General features: G+C 46.9%; 1 protein-coding gene and 1 pseudogene across 1 annotated transcript; both read left to right on the forward strand.

Moving 5' to 3' along the window:
- The first annotated feature begins 212 nt into the window (after positions 1-212).
- LOC116628289 (butyrophilin-like protein 1) lies at positions 213-13908 on the forward strand. Its single transcript, XM_032398527.1, has 11 exons — positions 213-495; positions 746-926; positions 1632-1726; positions 2542-2889; positions 5924-6205; positions 6320-6520; positions 6767-6787; positions 6879-6905; positions 7953-7979; positions 11456-11482; positions 11898-13908. The coding sequence occupies exons 3-11, from the start codon at positions 1642-1644 to the stop codon at positions 12563-12565; spliced, it is 1686 nt and encodes a 561-aa protein (XP_032254418.1). The 5' UTR covers positions 213-495; positions 746-926; positions 1632-1641; the 3' UTR covers positions 12566-13908.
- A 4853-nt stretch (positions 13909-18761) lies between these two features.
- On the forward strand, positions 18762-21472 carry LOC116628246 (annotated as a pseudogene).
- The last annotated feature ends 279 nt before the right edge of the window (positions 21473-21751 follow it).

Genomic DNA, 21751 nt, shown 5'->3' on the forward strand with positions numbered 1-21751 from the left:
AACCTGAAGAGTAGTAGTTGTTCAATAAAGGATTGCTGAGTCTGTGTCTTGTGTGTCCTCCGCAGAGTGGGTCAGTGTACCTGTCCCTGCCCTGTTTCATGGCTCTGATCATGCTGTTTCCTTCCTGATAACTAGGGTGTACCGTCCAGAGGGCAGAGCAGAGCCTGCTGCGATTTCTTGTTGTAAGCTTTCACTTTCAAATGGTGGAAGGAGTCAGCACAAGGTGGATTCTTCTGTCTGGGAGTGCTGAGTGCCCCAGGTCCCTGTTTCGGGACAGGCCCCTGCAACCTGTCTCAGGCTCTGCTTCTCTGCTCTCCTGGGAACCACCTGCCTCTCAGACAAGAGGAGCCTGTAGCACCAGGGTTGGATCTGGAAGCAGGGTGTGGGGCTCGAGCAGTGAACTGCAGGTGCAATTTCTGAGAGCAGATTTGGGGTCGGCTGAGATCTTGCACTGCTAAGTTAGAGACACTTATGAAGTCCCACGTTTTCAAGCAGGTGAGTGGGTTCTGAAGACACTTATTGGACAAGAGGAGAAAAGCTGGGAGCAGCTGGCTGAGAGGAGGAGGCTGAGATTGTGGTGGGGCTGGGGTGGGGGTGCTGGATAATAATGAGGCTCTGAGAGGACCCGGGACAACTACAGTGAGGGCTGCACTTTATTCACTTATTTAATGACATCTCTGTAGCATTCCTAGGACCAGGCACTGTTCTAATGACATGCACTGACTCTCCATACATAAATTCATAGGATTCTCCTTATACCTTGGGGTGGGTGAGAGCCTGTTACCATCTGCACTGAGGAACTGAGGCAGAGCAGCTCAAGTACTTGCCTCAGGCGATCCCACAGGAAGCAGCCGAATCTGGAGGAGACGTCAGCAGTCAGCCCCAGAATCTGTCCTTCACAGGACCATCGGCTGCCCCACCCAGCAGTAAGTGGTTTGAAGCCCTTCTTTCTGACCAGAGCTCATTTTATCCTCTGCTGTTCCTGCTCTGCTGGGATCCTTTATCCTGAGGCAGAAACTCCTCAAAGATAGAGAAGATGAGGATTAACCTTTCATGGGGAATTGTCTGGGCCTCAGCTATGAGCAAGGAGAGGTCCTTGGTCCTGAGCAGGAAAGAGCTGGGGAAGGGAGGGACCTGAAATTCAGGTGAACTCACCCAGCAAAGGACCGGAGGACAGGGTGCGTGTGGTGGGAGCCACAGTGTCCTTGAGGAGGACACAGTCTGACTCTCATGCTTCTCAGTGATTCTCTGGTCATAATTAGGGGGCAGCAGAAGAACAGCATGCAGGAGCTGGTGTGTCCTTCATGGGGAGGGACCTGAGTGTGGGCCCTGTGTCCCTGTGGTGGCCTGTGACTCATGCAGACATGGAGGAGGCCCCTGTGCTGAGGCGGGAAGGTCTGGTCCTGTGGGCAGAGCAGGCTGGGAAAGTTTCCAAAGGTCTGGGAGGGATTTCTTGGTGTTAAGGTTGTGGGGGTCCCCACCAGCATGATGAGCAGTAGGAAAGGCTGTGCTCCTGCTGGGGACTGTTGCCAGCCCTGAGCCCTGCTGTCTGCTCTGAGGCCCAGAGCTGTGGGCTGGCCCTGCCTCCTCTCTGGAGGTGTTCACCTGCCTCCTGCCCTGTGTCTCCCCAGCTCTGAGGAAATGGAGGATTGCTGCAGGGGCTCTTTGCTCTCCCATCTCCCCTCCCTGCTTTTCTTCTTCCAGCTGCCTGCCGGGGGGTCTGCAGGTGAGTGTGTCCCCTCCCCCTTCCTGTGTCTCCTTGGGGTGGGTGAGAGCCCCCGGGAGTTCTGCTGGTGTCTCCATCACGACGGATGGTTATTGGTGGAGGCCCTGGCTCTAGAAAGATTCTGGTGATCCCCCAACTGCTAGTTGAAATTAAACATTTAAGAAGAATCCCAGAACTGTAAAATAAGGACAGGGGACCATGACAGTTGTCTAATGAGGACTTTATGTCTTATAAAGTAATTCAGCAGAGGACAAAGACATGGGCAGAAATAATAAAATTAGGAGCGGGTGTTGGGAAGTTCCTGGGTGTGGCCCAATGAGCAGAGAGGTCCCACCTAGGCCACAGGTGTGCTGTTTGGTCAGTTTTCAGTCCTGTTTTAAGAGGAGGCAGGTTAGAGCTGTGGATGTCAGAGTGTGGTCCCTGGCACATCAGTATCACATCCCCGCTACCTCCTCAGATATGCACATTCTTGGACCCACCCCAGACCTACTGAACCAGGAGCTCTGGGGGTGGAGCCCAGCGGTCTGTGTTTCTCAAGCCTTCCTGGTGATTGTGATTGTGATGCCCGTGATGCCCCTAACTCAGAACCACTGAGTTAGAGAGTCCTTCATGGAAGACCTGGAGCCAGGAGCACAGGCTGCTGAGGGAGTCTCTTTGACACCATTTCTGGGTCTCAAAGTTGTGGTTGAGGATCTTGCCCTGATTCAGAGTGGTCAGAGCTGAGCCCCTCAGGTCAGGGCCTCCCATCTGACAGTGTGTTCCCTGCTCTGTCCTGCACCTCTCCAGCTTTCTCACTCCTATGTCTGTGTCCACAGAGGAGTTCGTGGTGATTGGCTCCTCGGACCCCATTGTGGCAGTGCTGGGTAGGAGCATCACGCTGCCATGTCGTGTGTCCCCGGCCATGAGTGTGGAGAACATGGAGCTGCGGTGGTTCCGCTCCAAGTTCTCAGAAGCAGTGTTCATCTATCAAAACCAGCAGGAGCAGAGAGAGGAGCAGTTGGCCCAGTACACAGGGCGGACCTCACTGGTGAAGGACTTCCTCACCCGGGGGGAGGCTGCTGTGTACATCCACGATGTCCAGGCTTTTGACAACGGGCTGTATACCTGTTTTTTCAGAAAGGGAAGCTTCTATGAGGAGGCTGGTTTGGAACTGAAGGTGGCAGGTGGGTTGCTGATCTATATTTAGACACCTGCAGTATTGGAATTGGGAGCAACCTCAGGGTCTAAGTAAATATGCCCTCAATTTATAGATGAGGGAAAGGAGGGTCTTTCACTCATTCATTTATTCAGTACAGATATATGGAACCCCTAGTACGTGCGAGCTACTGTTCTCTGCACCCGGATACATCAGTGTAACAAACAAAAATCACTGCCCTGCAGAGTTTATATTCTAGAGACAATAAATAAACAGATAGGTGACAGACGATGTTAGATGGTGGTAAGTAGTGATTTAGCTAAATAAATATTTTGGCGGTGAGAGTTCCAAGCAGAGGAACACCCATGTGAGACACCTGAGGTAGGAGTGTGGCAGGTGAGTCTGGGCAGAGAGGGAGGCCACATGGTTGGTGATGGAGGTGAATGGGAGGGTGGTGAGAGGTGACTATCCAGAATAAAGAGGTGTTCCTGGTCCAGGTGCACAGAGAAGAGATTGATCAGGAAAAGTCCATGAGGAGCGCACACTTGAGCAGGCATTTGAGTGAACCAGTGTTCTGAAATAGCCTTCTGGTTGATGGATCTATGTGGGGCATAGATAGCATGGTGATTGTGGTATGAGCAGTTAACCAAATAGTCCTGGAGCTGGAGCATGTCCTTCATGATGGGTACAGATGGTGGGATTGGGGAGGAAGTGGACAGGAGTTTTGTTTGGGGGGTGGTGGTGATACCAGACCATCAAAGGCTTCGTGTGCTGTGTTGTGCAGTTTGGATGCAGAGCCGAGGGAATTTTAAACAGAGCGGTGGAGGGAGGTGTGTGTGGGCAGGTTTCCTTTGGCAGCTTTATGGAGGGTGTATGGAAGGTGAGCAAGACTGGAGGCCTGGATGTAGTTATGGGGTAGAGAGGATGGCCACCTGAATTCGTGTAGTGGCAGTGGGGTGGGAAAGGAGCTCTCCAGCATCAGAGAGTTTTGGAAAGTAGACCCAGCTGCGTGAGGACATTTGGGGACCAGGAGAGTTTGGAGGAGTGGAGAGAAGGGACAGCAGAGACTCAGTTTTTTTTTGGCAGTTGGTTGTTTAGTAGTAGAAATATTGATACTATGTGTAAGTTGCCAATTGCTGTCATAATGTTGTGTAACACAGACATAGAAATCTCAGTGGCCTATAGCAACAAGCGTGTATTTAATTTGGGCATAAAGGGAGTTCAGCTCATCTGGGGTGTATTCAGCTAATCTTAACAGGGCTTACTCATACATCTTCGGTCATGTAGGGGAAATATAATTAAAAACATGATCTTCCAACCTAGAAATCCTCTTCTCAAAGATAGTAGGAAAAGAAATCCTTTTTATTATTAAATTTGCATTAACTAGAATGTGATGTGCATCGCAGAGATTCTATCAAGAAATGCAAAGACAGAAGAAATCTCATCTTTTCCATAGCCATGCAGACACAACTCATTCCATACATGTTCTCAGGATCAGCAGTTATGAGCCCTCAAGTAGGTGGACTTGCCAGCACCTTTTGTCCTAGACGGTGCACCCTCTATTTACTTGGAAATTGGGGTGACCATCTATGTTAGCTAATTGGCTTTATTCCGAGGAAAACCAAATTCTCCTACCTTAAAAATAAAAAAAAATATTTCCAGTGTAGTTAACATACAGAGTTATATTCATTTCAAGAGTGCAATATAGTGATTCAACATTCCACATATTAGTGGAATTTCAACAGAAACTCTGCAGGCTAGAATGGAGTAGTGTGATATATTCAAAGTGCTGAAAGGACAAAAATCCAGAGCCAAGAATACTCTATCCAGCAAGGGGATCATTCAGAATAGAAGGAGAGATGAAGAGTTTCCCAGACAAACCAAAGTTAAAGCAGTTTATTTTTACAAATTCTCCCATCTTCATGACAGGAGGTGGTCTTACATGTGGATCCTGGTGCCCACTGAGGTTAGGCTCCTACCCTGGCACAGGAAGGGGAAGAGAGAGGTGCTGTCCTCCTTGTTGTGAACACTTCAAAGAGAGGGCTCCCAGGTCCTTGAGAAAGACATTCCTGGATCACAAAGCTGGCAAAAGGCCTATCTGTTTTTTTTTTCCCCCCAAAGGGCTTATACACATTTCAAAGAGGGGAGAAAACACCCACAATCACAAGTTTCCTCAAGTAAATGCTATAAGAAAAGGATGGGAAGGGGCTCTCTTTCCTTATTTTCAACAGGGACAATAAGCCCCTTACTTTTAATATATTTTGCTCTGACAGTGGACCTTGGCTGGGTTTGCTCACAGAGCTGTTCATCTGGCTGTTGGCTGGTCTAGGACAGCTGCAGCTGGAAAGGCTGCGCTAGCCTGAGCATGCCCCTCCCATGGCAGAGGGCGAGGCAATGGCACAAGCAGTTTCCAACCTCCGCTAGAGTCACATTCCCTGAACTGACAGTGGCTGAGTCAAGTCACGGGATGGAGCCCAGAAGCAGAGTGTGAAGTCACTAAGAATATGTGGCAGAGGGCGAGCTGGATGTAAAAAAGGCCGAAGGATTTGGGAATATTTTCATCATCAGCCTATCACAGATGAGGCCAAACATGAATTAGTTCAGGATTTGAGTTTGAAACATCTGTGAGCAATCCTGGCAGAGCTAACCTGGGGATGTGGATATTAGGGAAGGAGCTCAGGAGGTAGGTAGGGTTGTTGAAGGTGGAAGCGATGCACCAAGTGGTAGTGTGTGCGCAAGCAGATGCCCTGGAGAGTGTGTGAGGTGAGAAGAGCAGAGAAGGATGGATCCTGAGACCAAATTCCTCTTTCTGTCACTCTGGGGGATGGATTTCCCACCCTCATGGTTGGGGAGAAGAGTCCTGCCCTCTGTATCTGCTCAGGTCCCCATGCTCCTTCCTTCTATTTTCTGTGGCAGGACCCCTGTTTTGCTCCCTGCTGGGTTCACTCCTCAATGAAGCCTCCAGAAAGCAATGCTGCCCTTGGAGTTGTGCATGGGAAGGCTCTGCTTGCATCCCTGGGCTCTGGGTGGCCTCCCTGTGCTCTCTAGCTTCTCTCTTGCAGGTGTGGGCTCTGCCCCTCAAGTGCACATCACAGGGCCAGAGGAGGACGGGGTCCGAGTGGTATGTAAGGCATCGGGGTGGTTCCCAAAGCCCCAGGTGCAGTGGAGAGCCCTCAGTGAAGAGAAGTTCCTGATGTTCTCTGAGACCCATGTCCAAAATGCTGAAGGGCTGTTCAGTGTGGAGGCTGCTCTGGTGGTGAAACACAGGTCTTCAAGGAATGTGACCTGCTCCCTCCTCAACCCAATCCTGAGCCAGGAGAAGGCGATGGCCATTTTCATCCCAGGTCAGTGCTGTTTCCCTCTCCCAGTAGGGCCATAGGGAGGGGGTGGGAGTCCCTGGGTGTGCTGGGTGGGCTGTCCTGGGCTGTGACCCTGACTGTGTGTTTGACCGGACACAGAGGACTTCTTTCCCCGGACTTCTCCCTGGATGTCAGCTTTCATGGGGATCCTGACCTTGCTGATGCTCTTACTCCTTGGGACTGCCTACTACACCAAGAGAGAACATACTGCAAAGTGCCAGGAGATGCAGGAATGGGAGAAACTCCACAGGGAAAAGGAGGAGGACCAGTGGGCAAAGGAGGAGGCACTGAAGGCCAGAGGTAAGGCAGGACAGTGACCAAGGCCTGTGAGTGTGGCAGCTGGTGCAGAGGAAAAGTGGACAGAGGGCCCTTGCCCTGGACTGGGTGGCTGACGAGATCCAGAGAAGACAGCTGGAGCTGTGGAGGCTCAATGGATCTGGAGCTATAACTTCTAGGGTAGTGAGATGAGCATTTGTGGGTTTGTCAGGTGCAATCTTTGCTGTTCTTAGACATGGGAGTTCATGTTTACTTCTCACTCTCTTTCAGATGAACTCCAAGCAGATCTTGGTAAGTTGTGTCCTTTTCCCAGAAGTTTCTGTGCCTCCTTTGTAGGAGACATTCTGTTCTCAGCTCACCTGTTTCCTGTGTTGCCTTTCAGACTGGAGGAAATCAGTTTACCTGGCTGGTGAGTGACTGTCCAGATGTCCTTGGGTCTCTTGCCCCCACTAAGCCAAGGTGTCCCCTCTCCTTGTTTCAGGCAGAGACATGTGGACCCTTCCCTGGGGCAGAAGTGGAAGCTGGTGGGAGGCTGAACACTGCTCCATGGGCTTTCCCCATCTGGGCAGTTGTTCCCACCCAGTGCTTGGGAACCTGGGGATTATGTGGGTCCCTGGAGTATATCATGCATCTTGGCTTTATTCTAATGCTGATCTGCCTGCCCCATTTCTAGCTTTTTAGCCTTCAATGCAACTGGTTCTCAGTCAACCTGGATGCTCTGAGATTTTGTTAAAGAAGCTATATAAATAAATGGGGTCATTACGTTTAGGAGCATGATCCTTCCACATAACACCATCCAGGCAGAATCTTTTCTCTCCAGTTCCTGGAGGCACTGATCATAAAGTGTTGGGTAGAGGACTGGGCAGACCATGGGTGGGAATGTGGTGGGGTGAGCTGTCAGTTGTCCAGATTAGTGATGTGTTTTCTGAGAAAGTTTGGCCACTTTTACCCTAGAGCTCAGCTAACATCCCATCCTAAATTCATCTCCCCTTTTGTGTTATTTCCCAAATATCTCTTTGCTGGAAAACACTGGATGTAATAATGATTTCCTACATTTATGGAATAATGTATATTTAATTCCCTAAAATATTTTCATCCATTGTATAATTTTTGACTTAGTAAAGCAAAATTGAGAGCAGATAGAATAAAAATTTTGGAGTTTTCTTTTTTTTTTTTGAGGGTTGTAAGGCTCAGGACGCTAACTTGGCAAGGGTCACATAGCATCAGCAGGCAGGGGTGGAACTCAGGCGGCAATGTGGGCTCTCTGACCTGTGGTCCAGGGAATTTCCCACAACACCCTGCTGTCTGCACATGGCAAGAGGGATCTCCTCTCCAGCCTCTCTCCTTACTCTGTTGGTAGCGTCACCTGCAGCACAGAGGGGAGGCAAGGGCTGGTAGATCAATGCTAAGCTGACTCGTTCTGGCTCATGTCTCACCAGGGTGTGTTCCCTTTCAGCCTTGAAGAAGGCAAAACTGTATGCAGGTAAGTGACTCCGTTTCCTGTGGTCTTAGCTCCCCAGCCTCAGCTCTGCCCCCTTCTCTGTCAGTGGACCCCACACCAGGATGGGGTTGGTGTCCCCGTACTCCTTGTCACATTTGTTGTCTCCTTCTGAAGACTGCAGTGATTGTCCTTGGGAACACAGCTCTGCCTCTATTCTGACCCATCCTCTACTGTAGGTTGCTGTTAGAGTTGGCAACACCCTCTGAACACCCCTTGTTCAACTGATAGTTTTGTTGGTGCAGTGACAACAGAGTGGTCATTCGTAAGGACAGTTGGACCATGGCATTGACTGTGTAGATCAGAATTTGCTGTCTCTAGAAGATTTCAGAAATCATGCTCACCTGCTTAGGACTCAGGTCTTTCTAAGGGGATCCTTGCTTCTGAATACATTTTACCCTGAAATTCCTACCTTTTTTTGGATCTAGTTTTGGTTTTCCTGTTTTTTGCTGTTTCTCTGGAATGTTGGTCTTCATTTTGCTTCCTCATGTTCTGACTCCTTGTCCAAGTTGAGTTTTTTCCTCTAAACCTCTGTGGTTGCTGTGAAGTAGTTTCTTTAGGTCAGCTGTTCTGAATCTGAAATCCAGAGCCTCCAGGGTGTTTATGGAGTCCCGGTAGTGCGTTTGTGAGCTACCTGCAATTATATACAAAATCCTATGTATATGTTTGTGTTACAGAGTTAAGAAATTAAATTTTTTTAAAGGACAGTAACTTATAATTGTTCACCACCATAATGTCTCCTTTTAGGAGAATTCAGGATTTACCTGATGGGCTCAATAATGGTTGGGTTTATTAGAGTCAATGTGTGAGGATTTCAACAGGAAAAACCCAGAGGAGTGAAAATTGTTTACCAGAGAAAAGTTGGGAGCAAATCAGGGAAGGAAAAGCTGGTTGGGGATGAGAGGAGGAGATGAGAAGGAGGGTAGAGAGCTTGTGATTCCTCTTGGAGAGACTTTGGGTGGCTCAGAGTGGTGGAAGAGAGACCACAAATCACAGCCATGGTGGTTCGAGTAGGAGGTACACAGAGGATGTGCAAGTTATTTGGGTGCATGAAAAGTAATAAACTCCTTGACAACAGTTTGAGAGATTTCTGAAAAGACTTACATCTATTTTAAGCTATTTTGAAGTAATTTTCTGGCTGGGTTTGCTTCTAATAAGGAGACCATCTCAACCTTCCAGTAGTAGTTGGGGCAGGAATGTGATCCAGGGGATCCTAATGCAATGATAGGTTATCCAGAGAACCCGTTAGCATTGGGGTTGGTTAAGAATTTGGGCCCTTTGAACCTGTGTAACATGTGCTTTCCTGTCCTGGCTGTTTCTATTTATGATCAGGGATATAGACTGTGAGAGCAGAGAAGGGGAAGCCAGGGGTGCAAGAGTCTAGGGGACCAGATGTGTGAAGAAAACTCCTTAGAGAGCCGCACTGATTCTTGGGATTTATTTGTTAAAAATGAGAATTAAATAGTCTTCTTTTAGCATCACTTCCTTCTCTGCTGGATTGAAGTTCATGTGTTTTATTTATTTTTTACTTATTTATATATATTTTTAAGATTTTATTATTTGTCAAAGAGAGGGAGGGAGCACAAGCAGGGGGAGCGGGAGAGGGAGAAGCAGGCTCCCTGTTGAACAGGGAGCTGGATGCAGGACTAGATCCCAGGACCCTGGGATCATGACCTGAGCCAAAGGCTGATGCTTAACTGACTGAGCCACCCAGGTGTCCCGAAATGCATGTGTTTTAAAGTATACCTTGTATACCTTCTTTTTTATAAGGACAGACACCCTCACAGTAGTAGAATCAATATTTTCACATTGATGGGCTCATAGTGTGAGGTGAACAAATGTCTGATCTCATCTTATTCATGAAATTGGAAGAATAATTTATAATGAAAGACTTGCTGTGGAAATGAAGTGAAGAATGCACTTGAACCACTGAAGTGCATAGCATAGCTCTGAATGCATCATAGAGTCTCAGAATGGAATGCCAACTCCCTTTCTCCTCTTCCTTCTTCTCCTCCTCCTGATTTCTCTTCTTCTTTGCTAATCTGTGTCAATTGTCATAGAAATGTAGAGCTGGCCGTCAACTAATGTCTTGATGATGAACAAGTAAAGTTCCCTTTTCTCAAAAGGTGACATGGGTCAGCCCACTTCATGTGATCTGTTTGTATAAGCAAATCAAAAGAGCTGGACATACCCTTTTATCTGAATAAGCCTGTATGAGTGAGAATAATGGTCACCTGTTTTCACCAAATGTTCAAGAAAATGTCCTGTTTTTATTTTTATAAGTGCTCTAATTTTGTTCTGCAGTCTCTGCCCTATTGGAGGTAACAGCTTTCTCAATGCAGACTTCGCAGGGTCTTATGACATATATACGTTTTGCTTTGATCAGTTAGCTTCCTTTCTTCTTCTGAAAAGGGAGTATGAAGGTCAGAGGAGTTTATGCCTTGTGTCACTGGGGGAGGGAGTCCCTGTGCTCTCCTCTTGATCATTTCGGGATCTCACCCTGTAGAGGGTAGCTTGATATGGTTCTTAGGATAATTGGGTTTGGGGATCCATCTAGGTGTTTGGAGGCATTGCTCTTCCCACCCCCCCAACCCTATCTCCAGTTCCTTAATCTTAATCACATCTGTAAAGTTCTCTCTGCCAAAACATATTCACACTTTCTGGAGCATATACACAGCCATATTTGTGCGCCAACCACGTGAGGTGTCTCCTGGTGTTTTGGATCTCTCTGGGTGATATAGGGAGAAGCAGATGACTAGACCCAATATTTTTGGGTTTCCCCTTACATATAGGGATGTTTTTCCTCCCAATGCCCCATGAAACGGGGAAGCAAATTCATCACTTTCTGTCCTCTCACTGGATGTATGTTTTTCCTGCTTTTAACTTCTCTCTCTCCTTTCCTTGAAACCTCTCCATTACCTCTTGACTGGGCAAGATTTCTCTGAAGCCATATCCTGAGTTCTCCTCACCCATGGCTGATAGTCATCCTCCAAGTACAGCTCCGCCAAGTTGTATTGTCTCTACCATGGCTTTGAGTCAACCTACAAGTTCAGCTCAGTCAGTCCTTTATTAGGAAATGGATGCCTCAGAAATTTTGATCTCCTCAGTTCTTTCCCAAGAAAACCTAGCTTTCAGGATGGATGTATGGCTAGGGATTGAAGAAGCATGATTTGATAGTGAAATCTGTGCAAAGAGCCTTCTTTTTGGGTCAGTATCCAGTCTCTCAGTGGTGTTAATCTTTATGGCTTGGCTTTCCTGGGAAGATTGTAGCAGGATGGCTGTGTGTGTGTGTGTGTGTGTGTGTGTGTAAGATAAATTCGTCAGGTAAATGTTTCCCAAAGATTTTTGCCTGTAACTCTTGCATCAGTGTATTTCAGAAGATAGATACTAACACTGGTCTGTACAGTCTCCTCAAATCTCTGATTTGTTGTTCACATTTGTGAAATGTGGTTTTCTTGTAGATTGGCGGAAGGAGAAGTTCCAGGCCTGTGAGTTACTTCAAGTTCTTTCTGGGTGCTTCTACTGCTGCCCCATGGCTGCTGACATCTTCAGCTTGCTGTGATGATACAGATGCTGGCCCCATCAATGATGGTGGGCTCGGATGGGGCAGTGAAAGTCACCGAGCTGGGATTGATGGGTGTGACTGATATTGGATATAAATGGATGTCCTTCAGTCCTTGGAGTCCAGTCTGGCCCTCAAGTGCCCTGTGACATGTCTAACCCCCAGATCAGTCTTATGCTTACTTCTTCTGGTTGGAGGGCTGTCTGCTTGAGCCAGAAGGCTCTTATCTCAGGAGGCTTAGCCCTCCCTGCATGCAGCTAGGTGTCTGGGGTGGGATGATGGTTGTGTGCTTTGTTATGGGGCAGGGAAAGGCCTTGAATGATTGGAAACTTTCTCTGCAGTGCCTGTCACTCTGAATCCAGAGTCTGCACATCCCAGCCTTGCTGTCTCTGATGAAAAGACTACTGTGACCTGGAAGGACACATCTAAGGTCACAGGAGAAACCTATAGTGTCTTGGGTCATGACGGCATCACACAAGGGTGCTGTTACTGGGAGGTGGAGATCACAAATGCAGATAAAAGTGAGTGGGCTCTGGGGGTCTGTAGCGGAGGTGTGCAGAGGAGGGGCTGGTACCAGGAGTCCCCAGAAAAGGGGTTCTGGACTGTGGGGAAGTATGGTGATAATCTCTGTGCCCTCACTACTCAGTCTCACGAATCCCTTAGGAAAATTCCTCACAGGGTAGGGGTTTTCCTGGACCTCAAGGAAGGGGATGTCTCCTTCTACAACATGACTGATGGCTCCCACATGTTCTCCTTCCCTCTAGCTTCCTCCCCTGGGACTCTGTTTCCATACTTCAGTTTGAAGACAGGAGATGTGTCCATGACCCTCTGCTCTGTGGTGGGTGGGCCTGCAGAGATCCTTGTACCCCTTAACAATCCTCCTCCTTCTTTGGAAGAGCCTGTGAGCCTCTCAGGGGTGGGATTCAGCTCAGTCTCTTGTGTTGATGGTGCTCCCCCAGGGGCTGAATCTCCATTACTCCCCTGCAGCCCTGAGGCTATGTTCCCATAGAGTCCCAACACTGTCCCAGACTCCTCATGGTGGCTCTTCCTGGAGCTGCAGACTCCCTGGAGTAATAGCCTCTGAGGTTAGTTCTGGATGACTTGGTGTCTCCCTGTCCTCTTCTGGGTGCAGACTGCTGGGGTGTGGTTATGAGAATAGTCAGTTCATGCCTTATGCTCAGGTATTAGAAGATAAATGTTGACTGAGCTGATATGGGGTAGGCTGAATTATGCTATTGGAAGTTATGTTTCTTTTGGTCATGAAAATTATTTCATGGAGTCTTTGTATTGTTTTGATATGAAATGAGATGAGGTCTGAATTACTCTGAAGAATTAAATGGTGTTTATTTTATGCAGAATTTTAAATTGTGCAGACGAACCCAGAGGCTATGGGTGGGTCACCAGCTCTATTTTGGGAAGTGTGCACTCTGACTAGAGACTTTGGCCATCCAAAAATTTCTGAATAAATGGATGGCTGATGGACTTTAAGAGGAGTGGAGTGTAGTATTCTTTTGTATATGCTTCCTATTCTGGGATGGACAAAACATACTTACCTTACCAAACCTTAGTAAATATCTGTTATTTGTGAAATACTAGTGCTGCATTAATTCAGTGACTGGAGGATGAGAATTTGGGTTCCATTGTGTGTCAACACAGTTGGAGAGAAGAGAACTGCTACCAGAATAAAGATGTGAACGAAAAAGAGCATTTTCAGACCCTGGGTTAATTGCAGAAAGCTTTCATCATGAGCACAGTTCCAGGATCTATGTACTGCTTCTCAGTGTTTCCAAGTCCAATTGTAAAGGTGGATAGAAACCACAGGAAACAAAAAGAAGCCAGACTATTGAGGACTCAGACCTCCAGGAATGAAGGTGTGTTCACTCCTGAGGTAGAGAACTCCAACCTGCCCTGATTCTGGGAGAGATAAGACACAGAGTTGGAAGTGGAAGAAGGAAGTCACAAATCTCAGTTCCCGCCTGTGACCAAAAATAGGAAATGGACTGTAGTAGCTTTGCATATTTTCTCTTTCTTGTCATGTAGATGTGTCATTTGTATTACTTATCTATTTTCTTTCTCCCTTCTTCTTACCAGTGTGATTTTATTCAAGTTGTCAGTGGCGATATTTAAAATACAGTCTCTAAGTAAGAGAGTAGTCCAATGATTGTGGCTGGACTTAAGGAATAAATAATATAACTGGTCGATTCAATGCCTGGGACTGCCTGTCTCTTCCATTTTGGGGAAAGAGTGAGAACTTTTTCACTTGTAAGTGTAGCTCTGTAGATGAGTAAAAATGTGGAGTTGTTGTGTTGTTATATGGAAGTTCCAATGTGAATAAAATGGTGTATGTGGAAGCTGAGGATCTAAGATGTGGACTGTGCTCATTTTCAGTTCATTGCCTTTTGATTCAAATCTACCCTGCATTTGCCCTACTTGTTGATACTGGAGCTGGATGTCATAAACATTTCATTTTTGCCATGTGGCTCTCTTGTTAGCCTTTGTCAGTCAGTGCACTGTCGGGTTTGGCCAGCAAACCCTGAGACGGCGAATGAAAAAGATTACTCCAGACACCTTCGTAGGAGAAAGGAGATGCCTGGGGACCAGATGCTCTCGTGGTGAAAGGCCTCAAGCCAAGCTTTGTCTCCACTTTTATTGGGGTCTTATCAATACACCACGTGCAAGGGCAAAACAAGGAAAGTGTAACCTTAATGATCAGGATAATAGTATATGGAGCGGTGTGTGATAAGGGCAAGGAGGCAAGGAGTTCATGAAGTACATGACCACCACAGGTGCCTTTCTTCAAAATTTAAACATTTACTCCCTAGATGAGAACCTTGAGCCACAGTGAGAATCTGGCTGCTTTCAGCCGAGAAACTTCAAAGGAGGCCCAGCGTTCTGGGCACTCCTCCTTTGTTTTTCAATTAGTCTCATCCAGGGAGGCATATACAAGTCAGATTTTGTCTATCCAGGCACTGTGAATTCCTATAGTGCACCACAGAGAACACAGCAAGATGTAGCAGGGGAGTGTAGTGCTTTCTTCTTTTGGTGTTTTTTTAAAAAATATTTTATTTATTTAATTGTCAGTGTGCACAAGCACGGGGAGCAGCAGGCAGAGGGCAAAGCAGGCTCCCTGCTGAGCAAGGAGCCCAATGAGGGACTCGATCCCAGGACCCTGGGATCGTGACTTGAGCCAAAGGCAGATGCGTAACCGACTGAGCCACCCAGGCGCCCCACTTTTGGTGTTTTTTCCCCTTGATCCTATGATGTTACTGCCAGTGGCCTGGAGAAGGCCTAGCTTCTCTCACCTTTGGGTGAATGAGTATGGCATTGCAGCAGGCTGTGATCTAGAGGGCTGCTTCCCAGGGAATCTTGGGAGTTTTCCTGCTCAGCAGGCTTGGCCTGTGGCTTGTGGGTGAATTTCTTTCCTACCTGGGGACCCTGGTCCCACCTTCTCCAACAAACAGAATGTCAGTCTTATTCTGTCAAATGTCTTCCTTTGGGTGCTCTACCTCAGCCCTGGAGGTAGTGTCTGCTTCCTGTGACTCCTTCTGGTTTCCTTAGAGCTTTCTTTTACCTCTTTCATAGTGAAACACCTTTTGCTTAATAAATCTTTATATCACATTTCCCCTGTTAAAATGACTGATGTGGTTTCTGCCTCCTGACTGGACACTGACTGATATGAACATCTAAACTGAAGTGTATCTTGGAGGAGGGCTCTGCACTGCTCACAGTATGTGGGAAAGGATAGTGGAGGAATTTTCAAATTTATTAAAATGTTCACCCTAACAAGAAAGTCATAAATATACTCTTTGTGTCTTTGTATATATTTTAAATACTCTGTATGTTAATATATTATCTGACATGTTCATCTCCTCCTTCCATATGGCTTGTGGCTTTGTGACACTGGATTACTTTTGGATGGGCTATGGGCATATTTCCTTTGAAATGGACAGGAAAGGAATGCATGGATGTGATATGAATTATCCACACAAATAAGAGGAATCTCTTGAAACAAGTGGACCAGTTGCCCATGTAATTCCTCTTGGGAGGAGTGAGGTCAGCATCATGGCAGAATGAATCCTTCCATTTGTCTTCCCCTTTCCAACTACTAGGATTCCAAAATCCAACAGAGTTTCCTCTACATAGCACACCAGACGCTGAAGAGATCCATCCATGTTTATAACTGAAAGTGTGTGGATTGGGCCTCATGGAGACCAGAGCCCAGGCAGGAGTGGTGGGGCCTGTTACCCTGGTTTCTACAGTGGTGGCAACACCTGCCCGTGACTCCTCTGGAAGAGAGGGTGGGGGTGGAGAGGGGTGAGTGAAAGGCTACGTGGCCCTGTGGGCTGCCGCTGGAGGACCCTATAGCTATGAAGCCACAGAGCAGGGTCCTCTGAGGCAGGGCATCCGTGACTTTGTGGGGGTGGAGGGGGGAAGGGAAAGGCAAGGAAAGGAGGCACACAAGAAGAAACACTTTATGCACTGTCTGCCCTGAGAATTCAGCAAGAGAACACCCAACACCACTGGGACTCCCGAACTTGAGGATCCTCCTCCCAGAGTGTGGGGCACACCCAAAGCCCAAGGGCTGAGTACATACTGCCCCTACTCGGGGGCCAGCCTCCCACTTTTTTGTTTTTGTTTTTTTTGAGCCTGGTCTAAATAGCCACCAAGGCTGCTCTGGTAAGAGAAGCCAAAAACTTGTGCTATTCTGCCACCTGCTGGAATACTAAAGAAGGGCCTCTAACTGCCCACCTGTGGAGTGTTAGAATTAAAGTTAGCAAATCTTTACTTACTTACATGCAAAAGGTGTTGGCTACTTCAAATGATCTGGCAGAGGAAAATCTCATTAAAGAGAATGAAAAATCATGGTGATATGATTTTGCTAAAGGAAAATAACCATTCTCCAGCCACCAAACCTACATTTACAGAAGATTGTGATCTAAGTAATAGAGAATTCAAAATAGCTGTCGTAACAGAATTCAACAAGATACAAGAAAATCAGGCAATTCGGTGAACTCAGAAATAAAATGAATGGACAGAAGGAGTATTTTACCAAAGAGACTGAAATTTTAAAAAAGAACCAAACAGGAATTCTGGAGCTGGAGAACTCAGTAAATGAGATGAAGAATGCATTAGAAACATTGGAAATAGAGCAGATCAGGTGGAAGGGAGAACACACGATTATAAAGATGGAATCTAGAAATGATTCAGGTGGAAGTGGAGAGAACTATGATTTTTTTCTTAAAAAGTGAAGAAACCCTGGGGCGCCTGGCTGCTTCCATCAGTGAGGCATCTGACTCTTGATCTCTGGTTTGTGACCTCAAGCCACACTTTGGGTGTAGAGATTACTTAAAATAAAAAACAAGCTTAAAAAATGAAGAAATCCTGCAAAAGCTACCAGTCTCCATTAGGAGAGCCAATTAAGAATAACGGGTAGACCAGAAGGAGAAGAGAAGGAGAAGGGGACAGATTGTTATTAAAAAAGTGTTATCTGCCTTCTCCTAATGTCCTCCATGCTATTCCTTATGTTCCACAAATAAGTGAAACCATATGATAATTGACTTTCTCTGCTTGACTTATTTCACTTAGCATAATCTCCTCCAGTCCCATCCATGTTGATGTAAAAGTTGGGTATTCATCCTCTCTGATGGCTGAGTAATATTCCATTGTATATATGGACCACATCTTCTTTATCCATTCATCTGTTGAAGGGCATCTCGGCTCTTTCCACAGTTTGGCTATTGCGGACATTGCTGCTATGAACATTGGGGTGCATATGGCCCTTCTTTTCACTACATCTGTGTCTTTGGGGTAAATACCCAGTATGCAATTGCTGGGTCATAGGGTAGCTCTATTTTTAATTTTTTGAGGCACCTCCACACTGTTTTCCAAAGTGGTTGTACCAACTTGCATTCCCACCAACAGTGTAAGAAGGAAGGGAAAAATGAAGGAGGGGAAATTGGAGGGAGAGATGAACCATGAGAGACTATGGACTCTGAGAAACAAACTGAGGGTTTTAGAGGGGAGGGGGGTGGAGGGATGGGTTAGCCCAGTCATAGGTATTAAGGAGGGAGCACTGGACATGTAGGTTTACAGTGCAGGGATGGATGATGATAACCCAAGCTAATGGTACCAAAAAGAGAGCAGGTGTAGCCATACTTATATCAGACAAGATAGACTTCAAGCCAAAAATAATGATAAAATACAAAGAAAGTCATTGTATACTAATAACCAGATCAATTCATTAAGAAGATGTAACAGTTGTAAATATATATGCTCCCAACACCTGAGTATTGAAATACATTAAACAAATACAGATCTTAAGGGAGAAATAGACAACAATCCAGGGATACTCTGGGACCTCAATATCCCACTGTCAACAATGGATGGATCGTCCACACATGAAATCAGCAAGGAAACATTGGAATGAAACCACACTTTAGAACAAATGACAGACATTTACAGAACATTCCATCCAACAGCAGAGGAATACATAGTCTTCTCACATGCACATGGAACATTCTCCAGGATAGATCATATGATGGAGCACAGAAATTTTAGCAAATTTAAGAAGATTGAAATCATATCAACCAACTTCTCTGACCAAGATGGTATGAAAGTAGAAATGAACAAGAGGAAACTGAGCAGACCTAAAAACATGTGGAAAATAGACTACACAATTCTAAACAACTGAGGCCAGATGCGTGGTTCCTGGACTTGTTTCGAAAGCATATGCAGAACTGTATTGTATTGGTTGCATTATTATCTTAGCTGTATGTCATGTTTTATTCCATATTAATTGTGTTTTATGCACCTCTTAACCTCATGCACGATCAATCATTAACTTTGCTTTTTACCCCTACTCTCTGTTTACCCACTGATTATAGAAACCTAATGGGGAGTTGAAAGACACATTTGTCTTCAAATTATCTGATATACCTGATCATTCCAGGTCCTGAATGGTGCTTCAACTTCCAGAAAAATGCAGAGCTCCAGATGTTTGAAGGGCTACCCTTTTGAGGTTTCCTCACCCCCCTCTCATGTATTCACCTCCTTCCCCAAACACATATAAGCTGTCCCTCGGCTTCAGAGGGCAATGCAGCTTTGGGAAAGATAGCCAACCTTCTCAATGGGCTTTCCTTGTGATGATGAAGCTTTCTTTGCTTCAAAACTGGTGTCTTAGACATTGGCTTATTGGGCATTGAGTGATGGACAAGTCTGAATTTGGTAGCACAACCAATAGGTCAAAGAGGAAATCAAAAGGGATGTAAATAATGATCTCAAACAAGGGAAAATGAAATTACAACATACCAAATATTGTGGGTTGCAGCAAAAGCAGTTCTGAGAGGAAGTTTATAGCAACAAAAAATTACAAAGATCTCAAATAAACCATCTATCTTTACACTTCAAGAAACTAGAAAAAGAGGAACACATTAAGCCTAAAGTTAATAAAAGGAAGGAAGTAATAAAAATCAGAGCAGAAGTAAATGAAATAGAGACCAGAAAAACAATAGAAAGGATCAGTGAAACTAAAAGCTGGTTCTTGAAGATGATGAACAAAAATTGGCAAAATGTTAGCTAGTCTAACTAAGAAAAAAAGAGACTCTAATAAATAAAACTAGAAATAAAAGAAGGCTATTACAACTGATAGGACAGAAATACAGAGAATCATAAGAGACTATAAACAATTACATACCAACAAATTACATACCTAGAGGAAATGGGTACATTCCTAGAAACACAGAACTGACCAGACTGATTTAGGAAAGATGTACAAAACCTGAACAGACCAGTCTGACCATCTGGGAGGTGCGGGTGGAGGCAGAGGGGCAGAAAAATGGGCTTGTGGGGGAGGCCGAACAACCAGTGAGCCTGGGGTTGGGGAACGATTGGGATATTACAGTCCAAAATTTCGACTGGCATACACAAGGAGCTCTCCTTATGGCCATTCTCTGCCCAGTGATAACAAGATTAGCTCTGGCCTGGCTGAGGTCCAGAGCCCTTTCCACTCGCCTCTGGATCCATCCTGGAGCACTGGGCACCATGGACTGGAGGAACAGGGGCAGCGAGATCCCCAAATAATGGTGTTCCCACTGCACCGCTATCCCCGCCAGAAAGACAGCTCTTCCTGTGGTCCTGCCTATTTGTCTCTTCCCCCAGAGTCCAGCTGGTGGAGTATGTGTTTCTACTACCATCTGCGCTGAACAGGACAAGTGCTGACTCTGCCTTCACACCAGTGTGAGGAACCCCAGCCCTCAGGACACTTATCCAGGCCCTACCCCTCCCAGCATCCTCCACAGCCACCATGGAGGTTTTCTGAATGGTGAAGTGGACTCCAAGTCACTGCTATTGAGGAGAATGTGCTAGCAGACAAACATTTGCTGAAGCCATGGTATGCTAGGAAGCTGTCCTCATCCTCCTCCCGACTTTGGTCCTGTGAACTCCCTGGAATTAACTTCTTTAAATCTCCTAACCAGCCTGTCAATGTGCATGTCCTCCCATCTGCCATGAACACAGGAGGCTCACTACCTGATCTCACCAACCTGAACTTTCCCCTGCCACTACCCACCCTCTTGGACCCTGAGGAGACAGTCTACCCCAGCTTAAGTGGGGGCAAGAGTACCTCCAATTTGACCCTACCATGATTCACCTTGGTGTCAGTGGGGCCTGGACCCGGGCTCAGGATATGAGGAGCCAGGACTTTTTTCCCTGCTCGGCTACCCATCCTGCAGTCCTCCCTGAGCAATCCCAAACCTCCAGGCTTCCTTGAGCAGTCTCTAGCCCCAGGTCCAGGGCTCCTACAGCCACCCCTCAGTGTCTGCCTTCTCCCTGGGCCACCCCTCACTCAGTGCCCCAGCTGTCTCCTTCTCCAATTCTTCCTCCTCAGCTTCCTTTCCCGTGCTGGGTGCCCTCCCCCTTACCCAGCTTCTACTCCTGGCATCTCACCCTGCCACCACCGTATGCCCCTAAGCCCCCTCAGTTTGCCCGTGGGCCCAGCTGACACCAGAAGGTCCCAACAGCAGCTGCCCAAACAGTTGTCACCAACAATGTGACCCACCTTGTCCTTTATCACTCAGGATGCCCCTGGATACCTGCAAACTGCCCACTGACCAATGGCTGCCTCCATACCCATTCAGCTCCCTGAGTATGGTTCTGCCCACACAGCCACCCACCCTGAAGCCTCTACATCAGCCAGGGCTGTCTTCTCAAGCCTGCTCAATGCAGCTCTCAGGTGGGCAGCCCCTGGGCAGACACCCCACTATGGGACACTGTACCCACCCAGCTCCAATCCTACCACCAGCCAATGAGTGACTTCAGCCTGGGGACTGTCTCCTCACAGCATGCTCTTTGATGACTGCTGCTTTGACTCATTCTCTTCCTGGCATGCACAAGCTCTGTCCCAGCAGCTGGAGCAGTTCAACAAGGGAGCCCATCAACCTGCGTGGTGCTGGATCCCCCAGCTTTTCTGAAGGGCCTGGATTTTTAGGTGGTAAGGGGCCAGTGAGTGGCCTTCAGGGCCCTCATGCTCTCAACCACCAGAAGTTGACCCATTGTTCCATGGCTCAGGGCCCAACATCATGCTCCCAGGAGAGTCCTCCCAAGTTTCTCTAAGGAGATTTTTGGCAACCCTGGCTGATGTGCCTGGCTTTGAGGTGTCAGCAGCCTGGCTGGGGCTGGGGTTGGGACTGGAGAGGAGCTGCACGTGGAACCACTGGGCCGGGATGGGCTCCACATGCTGAGTGACCCCAGTGTCTTGCTGCCCAGTCTTGCTGTGGAGGATTCATCCACAGTGAGCATCTGCAGTGAGGAGCCTCATCAGGATCCCTCTTCTTGGCTCTGCCCCATCACTGTTCCTTTCCTCCCTTCCCACTGGCCAATAGAGACTCCACTCTGCCCCCAGATCCTCTTTCTAACATGAACGAGGGATCCTAAGAATGAGAAAAAGCAAGGGGTTTGTCCACTCCAATACATAAAACAATTATTAAAGGACATAAGGAGACAAAGTGATGTAACACAACAATAGTAGGGGACTTTAACCCCGCATGTACATCAATGGATAGGTCATCAAGGCAAAAAATCAATAAGGAAATGGTGTCTTTGAATGACAAATTAGACCATGAGGACAACACTGATGTATACAGAACATTCCATCCCCAAACAACAGAATACACATTCTTTTCAAGTGTATATGGAACAT

This window comes from Phoca vitulina, unplaced genomic scaffold (genome assembly GCF_004348235.1).
Source record: "Phoca vitulina isolate PV1807 unplaced genomic scaffold, GSC_HSeal_1.0 scaffold116, whole genome shotgun sequence".
Lineage (NCBI taxonomy): Eukaryota > Metazoa > Chordata > Mammalia > Carnivora > Phocidae > Phoca > Phoca vitulina.